At 51.0% G+C, this 12,104-nt stretch overlaps 1 protein-coding gene across 8 annotated transcripts in view; it reads right to left on the bottom strand.

Annotated features, from left to right (window-relative positions):
• Positions 1-12,104, bottom strand: part of SEPTIN8 (septin 8) — an 89,022-nt gene that overhangs the window by 26,172 nt on the left and 50,746 nt on the right. For 6 of the 8 annotated variants that reach the window (XM_007670282.3, XM_007670283.3, XM_007670288.3 and 3 more), the window contains exon 4: positions 8,633-8,819. In XM_007670282.3, the coding sequence (XP_007668472.1) occupies positions 8,633-8,819 (187 nt within the window). The remainder of the gene's footprint in view (positions 1-8,632; positions 8,820-12,104) is intronic. The other 2 variants (XM_007670284.3, XM_016227992.3) reach the window with 1 other exon arrangement.

Below are 12,104 nucleotides of genomic sequence, written 5' to 3'. Positions count from 1 at the left end.
TGGGCTCCAGCGGCTCCCGCCAGCCAGCTCTCCGCAGGACTTTCCAGACGGCTGCTGACCTCAGACTGGATCGTCAACTGGACCTAGGACAAGATCTCCTCCTACCCTGTCCGTTCCCCTCCTGGGCCATCTGGAGAGGGTGGGCAGCCCTAACTCCCGATCTCTGAAACCCTCTGGGAATTTGTAAGGGGGAGCATCCTGTTCTCTCTCCCCGTCCCCTCCCGCCGTATCTGCCCTGAAAATATACATCCCCTGGGAAAGAAGAGAGGATGGAGGTAGGGAGAGGGGAAGGGGGATGAGAGACGGAGCTGTTCCAAAGTCCATTCCTCAAAAATGTGCATTTCTTGTTCCTCCCAGTGAAGCTCAGCCTTGGACACTACTGCTTAAATCCACTTGATCCCAAATCCAACCAACTGAATGATGCAGCCGATGGACGATCCCTCCACATCCCAAACTGTTCTGAACAAACTCTCCCCCGTGGCCAGACAAAGGGGGTGTGAATTCTGAGAGAAAGAAGGTAAAAGGAGTAAGCTCTTAAGCTTCACCAAGGAAATTTTCCTCATGTCCCTAGCATCCACTCAGAGGCCACCAGCTTCACAACAGTAAATCTTCCCGGGCAGGGCTGATAGCCAGCCCCTTTGCCAGCCCAGGTTCCAGAGGCCGCTCAGTGACTCTGACTGGGGCCTTCAGGGAAGGGGCCACTAGGTCATAGCATCACTCGGATTAGCACTCACAAATTCGAGGTCGCACTCTTGTCTGGCCCAGAGTTCTGGTGTCATTCTTCTCCCCCAACACTCCCAAATCTGTGCCCACCTGGGACACCTCCCTTAAGAGAAAGGATATCCCCAGTGGCAACTGAGTCAAAGGGCTTAGATGGCTCCCAACTACCCCGCCAGCAGCCAACGTCCAGCTGCGTGACTGTCACCACGGCTCTCCAGTCTACGCACGCAAACCACACGGTGGGGAGAGGCTGCCGCACCTTCTGAGATCCCAACCTTAAGCATCTGGCTCCACCAGCATGGCGCAATGGATAGATCAGCGGTCAGGGAGTCAGAAGGTCATGGGTTCTAATCCTGGCTCCACCACTTGTCTGCTTTGTGTCCTTGGGTGAGTCACTGCACTTCTCTGTGCTTCAGTTACCTCATCTGTAAAATGGGGATTGAGACCGGGAGCCCCATATGGGACAGGGACTGTATCCAACCCCATTTCCTTGTACCCACCCCAATGCTTAGTAATAATAATGTTGGTATTTGTTAAGCGCTTACTATGTGCAGAGCACTGTTCTAAGCGCTGGGGGAGATACAGGGTAATCAGGTTGTCCCACGTGAGGCTCACAGTCTTTATCCCCATTTTACAGATGAGGTAACTGAGGCACAGAGAAGTTAAGTGACTTGCCCACAGTCACACAGCTGACAAGTGGCAGAGCCGGAATGTACAGTGCTTGGCACAGAGTAAGTGCTTAGCAAATACCACAATTAAACTGAGGTGCATGGAAGGTGGGTCTTTGGGGGTGGTGCCTTCTGGTGGGGAGGGCCAGAGAAGCACCCAGTTTGTCACCATACCCTCCTCGTTCCCCATTCTGTTGGTTTGCCAGAGATAAAGATGGCAAGCCCAGGAAGGGCTTCGGCAAGCACCGGGAGGGCATACAGCCCTCTATCTGTGAGGAGAGCCTTTGCCCTTTCCCCAGGACATGGCTTTCTCCCAAGAGCCAGCGCGGGTGGCCCTAGCCCAGCCTGAGTCCTGATGTGGTCGAGCACACCTAGAGAGCCCTCCCTTCCTGCTTCTGGGTCAATGGTTAGTTTGTACAAATGGAGAGACAAGAAGAAATTTCTTTCCTCTGCAGGCTCTAGGGAGGACAGTAACAATAATAACAATAGTACTTATTAAACACTCACTGTGTGCAAGGCACTGTACTAAGTGCTGGGGTAGCTACAAGCAAATCGACTCGGACACTGTCCCTAATAATGTTGGTATTTGTTAAGCGCTTACTATGTGCAGAGCACTGTTCTAAGCGCTGGGGTAGACACAGGGGAATCAGGTTGTCCCATGTGGGGCTCGCAGCCTTAATCCCCATTTTACAGATGAGGTAACTGAGGCCCAGAGAAGTTAAGTGACTTGCCCACAGTCACACAGCTGACAAGTGGCAGAGCCGGAATTCGAACCCATGACCTCTGACTCCAAAGCCCGGGCTCTTTCCACCGAGCCATGCTGCTTCTCCCTAGCCCATGTAGGCTCACGGTCTCAATCCCCATTTTACAGATGAAGTAACTAAGACCCAGAGAGGTGAAGTGACTTGCCCAAGGTCAGAGAGCAGACAAATGGTGGAGTCAGGATTAGAACCCACAACCTTCTGACACCAGGCTCGTCCTCTAACCGTTAGGCTAATGGGCCCCATTCATCTGTTTCTTCCAGCTTTCCCCTCGCCACCTCACTTCCCCTGCTAAACCTGGGCTGCTCAGGTCAAGCTTGCATCTTTCCCTGGCTCTTTCCCCAGAGGGAGAGCAACATCCGGGGTGAGGGACAGGGCCTAGTGACCAGACTAAGTGCTCAGTGGGGGTTTCCAGAAACATCCTGCCCCTCTGTCCTACCTAGGAGCTCCAGTTTCCATTTGGAAGGGAGAATGCAACTACCCAGGAGCCTGCTGCCCTCACCCAGGCTCTAGCCGGCTGCAACGGGACTAGGCCGAGACTGCAGCCTGCTTTCCTTCCCCTCCGGCTTACACACAGACAGAGAGAGACAGCTGAATGAAGAAGCGGGAGCCTCCCACCCAGCCCCGGCAGGTGGTCGGCAAGGTCAACGGTGAAGCAACTGAGTGGCGTGGGCCCCAGCCCCCGAACGGTCACACGGCTGGCAGACAGGAATCGTGTCGACCCAGATCGTGCCAGGTGGGAGGGTTGGCTGGGGTGTGAGGCTGGGGCAAAAACAAAGATAATCCAGCTTGGCTTCTGGACCTGCATGTGAAGATGGGGCATAATTCTCCTCTCTCAGGGGGTCCTTCAGGTCACGCAGTTTTCTGACATTACATCGAACCAGAACCCCAAGTGTCTGTTTTCTTCCAACCTGGGACTGAGACCTGGTTTTCGGTCAGGCAGACAGACCCCAGGGTTAATGTGAAGAGAGGGCATGGGCTGCAATAAAACCTGTCCCAAATGCCACTTGGATCCTTGATCAAACTTTCATTACACTGAAAAATGTCCCCTTCCTCCTCTTTCCTCTGCCTCTGCCACCCCATCACTGTAAACTCACTGTGGGCAAGAAATGTGTTTATTTATTGTTATATTGTACTATCCCAAAAGCTTAGTAGAGTGCTCTGCATACAGTAAGCAGAGTGGCTCAGTGGAAAGAGCACGGCCTTGGGAGCCAGAGGTCATGGGTTCGAATCCCGGCTCTGCCACTTGCCAGCTGTGTGACTGTGGGTAAGTCACTTCACTTCTCTGTGCCTCAGGTATCTCATCTGTAAAATGGGGATTAAGACTGTGAGCCTCATGTAAAACAACCTGATTACCCTGTATCTACCCCAGAGCTTAAAACAGTGCTCTGCACATAGTAAGTGCTTAACAAATACCAACATCATTATTATTATTATTATAAATACAATTGACTGACAAAGCCAGAGATAGTTTAGGAAATAGCATGATCCAGTGAAAAGGGCATGGGCTTGGGAGTCAGGGGACCTGGGTTCTAATCACAGTTCCGCCATTTGCCTGCTGCTTGACTTCGGGCAAGTCACTTAACTTCTCTGTGACTCAGTTTCCTCATCTGTACATGGGGATTAAATGCTTGTTCTCTCTCCCCCAAGACTGCGAGCGCTGTGTGAGGCAGGAACTGTGTCTGATCCAATTGCAAAACACCTATTCTAGCGCTTAGAGGGTCTGTTTTTTCTCTCTCCTGAAGATTTCTCCACATTTTCACACTGCCGGCCCCACTGAGTGGCTGACCTTTCTTGAAGACCAGGCCGAGGCTGAAGAGAGTGTTTCTGGCTATTTTGGAGGGGTGGGTCACAGCTGCGTCAACAGCTGGCTGGGTGGGTCCCAGAGGCAGGTTCAGCTGTGGAACAGCTGGCCGGGTCGGGGGTGGGAGGGATGAGAAAAAGGCCTGCGGTCACATAACCACTGTCACTCACTCATCTCCTCCCCCCATTTTCTCACACATTAAACCACCATCCAGGGCAGGGAGTCAACCCACCCCCAAGTCACGGGACACTGTACTGGTCGAGACAGCAGCAGCACTAAATCAGCACCCACAACCGGCACAGGCGATAGACAGGTACCCTCCCCCCAAAGGTGGAAATCCCCCAAGCTCTGACTCCGCACCAAGATTAGACCAAGCAGTTTCCTCTGGTGTCTTTGGGTGGCAGCGTTTCTCTGAGAAGTCTTTCCTGCTCAGGATAATAATAATAATAATAATAACAATAACAATACTTCTGAAGTGCTTACTATGTGCCCAACACTGTTATATGCACCGGTTAATGCTAATTACATAATTAATTAATTATGCAATTGATTATGTAATAATTAGCCAGTTATTAGCTAATTTGCCAATCAACCATCATTTATAATAATAATATGCTCTTATCAATTATTATTAATATATGACATAATTATATGCAATTATTATATAATAATTGACTAGCATTGATCATATATTAATAAATTGATACAATAGCTAATTATATGTTCGTAATAATTAATTATTATATAATTATTATTTGCTAATTAGCTAATAACTGGCTAATTACAAGTTAATCAGGTTTATCTCACCACTGCCACCCCGTCCCCCGCCCAATCCAAACCCTCAACTCTTAACTCGTCCACTCAGAACACGGAGGAGAAGAGAGGGCCTGGCTGGTTCTTGGTTCTACATGAATGACCCCAAGAGGACAGGTTCATCCTGATGGTAGGTTCAGGGCCTTCCTGGTTGTGTGAAGTGGAGAGAGTCCTAAGGAGGAAGTGGTCACAGGGAATGTGTCTGTTTAATATTATGTTGTACTTTTAGAGTACTCTGTGCACAGAAAGCACTCAATAAATAGTAAGAGCTCAATAAATACGATTGAAGGAATGAATATGACTGAATGGTGAAAGGATGCCTAACTATAATAATAGTAATAATAACTGTGGTATTTGTTAAGCACTTACTATATGCCAGACATTGTACTAAGCGCTGGGGCAGATAAAAGATAATCGGTTTGGACACATGGGACTCCCAGTTTTAATTCCCATTTTATAGATGATGAAACTGAGGCTCAGAGAAGTGAACTGGCTTGACCAAGGTCACACAGCAGACAAGCAGCAGAACCGGGATTAAAACCCAGGCAGGTCCTTCTGCCTTCTGGGCTCGTGCTCTATCCACTAGGCTAGGCTGCTTCTCCCAGGAATGGGTAAAATGGTGTGGGGACCTCCTGGAGGACAGTCCCACCCCTCAGGAAGGAAGTGAGAGCTCACACCTCAAGCGCAAGGCCCTGGGCAACTCCCTCATTCCTGAAGGTGACCTGGAGGGAAGCCGAGACCCAGAGAGACTCAATCTCCCACTCAAGGTGTCTCAGCAGAGTCATTGGCAGGAAGGAGGTGAAAACTCCATTCCATTCTCACGTTCCCCTTCCCCGCTTCCACCCTGGACTGGTTCCATTCACTAGATGGGGATGGAAGGAGGTGAAAACTCCATTCCATTCCCACATTCCCCTTCCCCGCTTCCACCCTGGACTGGTCCCATTCACTAGAGGGGGATCCTGGTCCTCTGGGACAGGCAGACACCCTGATTGGCAGTGTTCTGAAGCCCCTTGACCCACAGCATGCAGGGAATGGGCTGAGCAGGGCAAGGAGGAAGCTACCAAACCCCTTCCCACCAACTTCTGACCCGATCTGGGCCAGGTGAAGGTGAGCATCTGGGCATCTGAGTGCAGTACAGAAATAACGTTATCACATGTACGAGCGCCAGGGTTATGCACCCACACACACCCACACCAAACTCCCACTCCCACAATGCTGGTTTTAGGAAAACTTAAAGACCAGACAGTTTAGGCGGCCTAAGATGAGTCACCAATCCAGCCCTGGGAAAAGAATATGGTGGCGATTAATTCCTCCATCCTTCTGTCACACCATCCCATCGCCTACCTCAGAACCCACGCATTTAGCTGTTTTAATTATTTATTCACTTGGCCTATTATTTCTATCTCTTCTCTCCCTTGGATCTATTCGTCCTCATCCCTATTGTCTCTCCCATTAAACCGTAAACTCATCAAGAGCAGGGATTATGTCTTTTACTTCATTTGTTCCTCAGTGTTGTGTCCCAATTAGGCATCTCATAAGGGGCTCTGCCCACAGCCGGCTCCTGGTACAGTGTTCAGCACGCATAAGGCACCTAGTAGGGTAACAAACAGGAGCCGGAGGACCTGGGTTCTAATCCCAGCTCCTCCACTTGTCTGCTGTGTGACCGTGGGGAAGTCACTTAGCTTCTTCTGAGCCTCAGTTACCTGGTATAAAATGGGGATGAAGACTGTGAGCCCCACATGGGACGTGGACTGTAACAACCTGCTTAGCTTGTATTCATTCCTTCCTTCGATCGTACTTATTGAGTGCTCACTGTGGGCAAAGCACGGTACTAAGCGCTCAGGAGAGTAAAATACAACAACAAACAGACATATTCCCTGCCCACAATGAGCTCACAGTCCAGAGGCCCTCAGTGCTTGGTATAGTGCCTGGCACATAGTAAGCACTTAACCAACACTATAAACAAATAATATCCTCTCTACCCTGTCCTCTGTGCTTGTCCTCTGTGTTCTCCCAAGCGCTCAGTACAGTGTTTTGCACACAGTAAGCGCTCAATAAATATGATTGAATGAATGAATGAGTGAATTTTTAAAAAGCACTATCTTGGACTCTGCAGATGCTCCGAATCGGGGATTTAGAGGCCTCCCTATCCCCTTCTCCCACCCCAACCCTCAGGCCCCGAGCAGCACTGGGCCTGCTGAGGGCTGGGGATATTTCAGGGAGCCGGCTGAAGGGGGCAATAGAGATCCACACCTAGAGAGCTTCGGGAATGCTCTCCACCTCGGCACAGATTCCATCCCCCAATGTAGGGTCTCGCCTGCCTCCCCACCTCAAGCCAGAATTCCCACACATTCTCTTTCTCTCTCCCTCCGCCCCCTCCCCACCTCCCACTCTCTATCACACACTCCTCCATGGACCAAAAAGGGAGGAAGAACTGAGGAGGCTTTCTCAGATTAAGCCCCACTTCTCCTAATCTCCCACTCCCTTCTGCGTCACCCTGACTTGCTCCCTTTCCCGCTCTCCCCACCCCACAGCACTTATGTATATATCTGTAATTTTATTTATTTATATTGATGCCTGCCTATCTGTATTGATGTCTGTCTCCCCCGTTTAGACCGTGAGCTCGTTTTGGGCAGGGATTGTCTCTATTGCTGTACTGTACTTGCCCATGTGCTTAGTACAGTGTCCTGCACACAGTAAACGCTCAACAAATATGACTGAATGAATGAATGAATGAAGACCATCCAGGCCATTTCCTCGGCACTCAGGCCGTCGGACTGGTGCCCAGCGTGACGTTCCTCCCTGACTGGCTGTCCGGCAACGGTTGACGGCCGGCAACTGCCCGCTGGTCTCGGCTCCGGCTCATCTCCTTTTCTCTGATTTGTCTCCCATCTCCCTGAACAACTGACTAAGGCACACACGCAAGCACGATCTCCAACAGCTGGAGAGGGCTGAGAAGGGAGATCCAAAAGCTGATGGAAGGTAGGAAGGGGGAAGTGGGGGTGGCTCCTTGCCCCCTCACGCCCCTGCAGTCTGGAGCTGCGACAGAAAGCAGTGGGCAGGAAAGGAGGCCAAACATGGTGAACCCGCCTGGCGGCATTCGGGACACCCACACTGGGCATCTCGGAGATGGCCGGAGAACTTCAGCGTGGGATGAATGGCCTTTCCACTACAGCCCGGGGTTCATCCAACAGACAGGGATGGGAGAAAGAAAGGGGGAACGGAAGTAAAGGAGGATGAGGAAGAGAGAGCTGTTGGACTTTCAAAGGAAGAAAGCACATTCACTGGTGGGGTGACAGGAGGGGCCAGATTGGAGTGGCGGAGAGTGAGGGGACATCTAGGTCCAGCTGGTGCCGCCTCCGACAGATGAGCTGCCTGCCAGTCAGCACAGAGGTGGCTGAGGCAGCCCAGAAGGTGGGAGGAGAGGCAGCCCTGGGGAGGGAGAGAAGCTGGGGAGAACCATTCTGGCAGCAGCCGGAGGGGAGAGGGGAATGCTGAAAGAAGGGAAAGTCTGGGAAGATGGGAACAGCTGGGCAGCAGCCTCAGCTGAAACGGTAGATGACTCTGGATGGGAGGTGATGAGCCTGTTTCAGATGCATGGAGCTGAGGCTGACCTTCCTGCCAGTGGAAAAAACTCTCCGCTCAAATCAGGTCCCCAAGCTGCCCTCAACTCCCCTGTGGGTCGGGAGAAAGCCCAGCGGAAGCAGGGGGAGAAGACTGTCGAGCCAAGAGCCCGGCTCAATCCGCCTCGAGGCCCAGGGCCAACAAGCTGAGCTTTTGTGGTTGGAGGCGGGGAGTGAGGGGGACAGACCGACCATGTAAACAGAACTGAATGTGCTCGGGGGGGCAGGGGCGGGAGGCTGTACCTTACTATCCAGTTTTTTCATGGTCACCAAGTCCAGGGACTTGAGTGAATGTCCGGTGGGGGTGATGAAGTAAAGGCAGACGTGGATCCTGGTGTCGTGGTAGTTGAACAGGGCCCGCCGGATCTTCAGTTCTTCTTGCAAGTAGTTTTCAAACTGCGTATCAATGTAATCAACTATTGGCCTGTAACTACAAACAGATGCCATTAGCTACGGGGACCCAACTGGCCAGTAGAAATGAGCTGGGGCAAGCCTTGGGGGTAGCTGAAAGATTTAGGAAACAGCATGGCCTAGTGGATAGGGCACAGGCCTAAGACCTGGGTTCTAATCCCAGATCCGCCATTTGTCTGCTGTGTGACCTTGGGCAAGTCACTTAACTTTTCTGTGCCTCAGTTACCTCATCTTTAAAATGGGGGTTGAGTCAGTGAGCCCTATGTGGAACAGGGGACTGTGTCCACCCTGATTAGCTTGTGTCTACCTTAGTGCTTAGAACAGTGCTTGACACATAACAAATACCATCATTTCTCAGGTACTGGACTGAGGTTTCCAACCAGGATCTGGAGAGCAGGAACTGTGTCCAACTTAATTATTCTGTATCTCCCCCAGCGCTTAGTACAGTGCCTGGCATCGAGTAAGCATTTAACAAACATCATCATCATCAGGGAATGTGTTTCATTTTTGTTGTACTTCCCCATGCAGTTAGCACAGGGCTTTGCCCTTTGTTAGGCTCCAATAAATATGGTTGATTGACTAATAATTGTGGTTTCTGTTAAGTGCTTACTATGTGCTGAGCGCTGTACTAAGTTGGGGGTAGATACAAAATAATAAGTTCCCATATGGAGCTCACAGTCTAAGTAGGAGAGAGAACACGTATTGAATCCCCATTTTGCAGATGACAGAACTGAGGCACAGAGTAGTCAAGAGACTTGCCTAAGGTCACACAGGAGACAAGCGGCAGAGCAGGGATTAGAACCAGGTCCTCTGACTCCCAGGCCCGTGCTTTTTTCACTAGGCCCCGCTGATTGATTGACATTTTTCCTGGGCAGTCCTTGACTGCACTGAGTGGGAGGACCATGAGCCAAATGGTCTTGGCACGAGCCACGAGGGTGACATCTGGAGCAACATCTGGAGCCAGGAGGGTGGTATGTGTGTCCACCCCAGCAGCAGGATGGGTTCTCCCCCTCGGGTTTGGATTTAGTCAAGCTCTGCGGGTTGGATCTGCCTCGACCTCCTCTGCCCAACCCAGTGTCCCCTCTCCCAGATGCTTGGGGTCCCAGGGCTACATGGAGCACTTGACCCTTCTCCACCACGGCTGAGGGAAGCAACCAGTAGTTGCTGCCTCCCCTCTGCCCCACCCGGGGCCCCTGTTCCCGACAAGCCTTGAGGGCACCAGGCTACGGAGATATAAGCTGCAGTTGAGTGCTCTCAGCAACCCCCCTCAGACCGGACAGCCAGCCTCGCCGCCTCCCGGCAACCGACACTGGCTCTCCTCCGTGACATCGAGGAGGGTCCATCCTGTCCTGCCTTCTACCTCCCCTTGAGAAAGAGAAAAGCCCCCTTAGCCTGAGGCCTCCATAAAACCTTCAGAAGGCTGGTGGTGACTGTATTAGGAGTCCCCGTGGCTGTGGCTTGTACTCTGAGCCTCGAGGAGTCTGAAATTCTGCTCCTGTAGCCACAATACCTTACTTTTTTATTTTTGAAAAATTTCCTCTAGACTGTAAGCTTGTTGTGGGTAGGGAACATTTCTATCAACTCTGCTGTATTTAGCCCGTTGTGGACAGGGATTGTCTCTATTGCTGAATTGTACTTTTCAAGCATTTGGTACAGTGCTCTGCACACAGTAAGCACTCAATAAATACGACTGAATGAATGAATGCTTAGTATAGCATTCTCCACACAGTAAACATTCAATAAATACTAGTGATTGACTGATTTTGTATAACGGTTATCTTTTACGTATGCTTTAGTGGTCTACGGATTCATCGCTCCTTAAGTTTCTGTCTCCAGTCCCCTCTTCCAGCTCCTTGTGGGCAGGGCTCGTGACTACCAACTCTATTCCAATGTATTGGATTTTCCCAATTGCTTAGTCCAGTGCTCTGCACGCAGTAAGTGTTCAATAAATACCAGTGATTATGTTCTTAGATGGTAAGCCCCCTAAAAGTCAGGGTCCACATCTAAATCCTACCTTTGCATTATGTTCTTCGATGGTGAGCCCCCTAAAAGTCAGGGCCCGCATCTAAATCCCACCTTTGCGTTCTTACCCAGCAGTTAATACAGTGCTCTGCACACAGTAAGAATTTACTAAACAGGATTACTACTTCTACTATCGGTTCCCTCAGCCCCTGTGCAAAAAGCAGGCGATCGAATCAGCTGCCATCCAGAGCCCCTTCCAAACCCGCCCACGGCACAGCTAGCTCCAAGTCTCCCCTTGCTTCTCTGGATGAGGCCTGCCAGCCCTCGGTGCCTAGGCGCACGGATCAAGCTGGATTTCCCAGTCTTCATCCACTCTGAGGCAGCTTGACAGAGCAGCCTGTCTTCCAAGGAAGAAAAAGCGCCTACTCAGATCCCAGGCCAGGATGGTTGAGCTTTGCCCGCTGACCCTGTCACCCACCCAGACAGGCCCAACACGGCTTCCGCCCCAGAGTCACTTAGACCTCCTGCCCCTAAGCAGCACCATGTCCGTGGCTCCTGGAGGCGGGGCTGGAAAACTGGAAGCCAAGACAATCCTCAGGCCTTGCTCTCCCACCGCTCCCTCCCTATGAGCGCACACTTCTCTCTTTCCCCCTCTCCCTTTCCCCTTCCCCCCAACCCGAACAGACCTGGGTCAGACCCCGGCCCGACAGGACAAAAACCCAGGGCCTACCACTCAGGGTCAGAGAGAATTTCCCCTAACAGCACCCACCCCATGGCGAAAGTGTACGAGAAAACATGTATTCTCCCCAAACTGATGACATTCACACCAGATCCACAGAAGAAGAAGCGGGCGCTGACATGCCAATTTCCTGCCTGGGACGAAAGCCTTTCAAATTGTGCAAACTCCCCTGTCCACCCTCCCCCACCCCCAGGAGATAAAAGGACAAATTGTTTCTGGGGCCCCCTGCAACTAGATATTGCTCTGAATGGCAACATGTGCAGGGACATCCTCACAAGTTGCCAGCAGGGAATAATAATAACAACTGTGGGATTTCAATAGCATTTATTGAGCGCTTACTATGTGCAAAGGATTTACTGTGTGCCAAGCGTTGTTCTAAGGGCTGGGATGGATACAAGCAAATCTGGTTGGACACAGTCCCTTTCCCTCATGGCACTCAGAGTCTTAATCCCCATTTTACAAATGAGGTAACTGAGGTACAGAAAAGTGAAGTGACTTGCCCAAGGCCACACAGCAGACAAGTGGCAGAGTTAGGATTAGAGCCCATAATAATAATAATAATAACGGTATTTGTTAAGCACTTACTATGTGCCAAGCACTGTT

Source organism: Ornithorhynchus anatinus, chromosome X1 (genome assembly GCF_004115215.2).
Source record: "Ornithorhynchus anatinus isolate Pmale09 chromosome X1, mOrnAna1.pri.v4, whole genome shotgun sequence".
Lineage (NCBI taxonomy): Eukaryota > Metazoa > Chordata > Mammalia > Monotremata > Ornithorhynchidae > Ornithorhynchus > Ornithorhynchus anatinus.
Note: the sequence above shows the minus strand (reverse complement) of the source record. Positions and strands in the feature narration are given on the sequence as shown.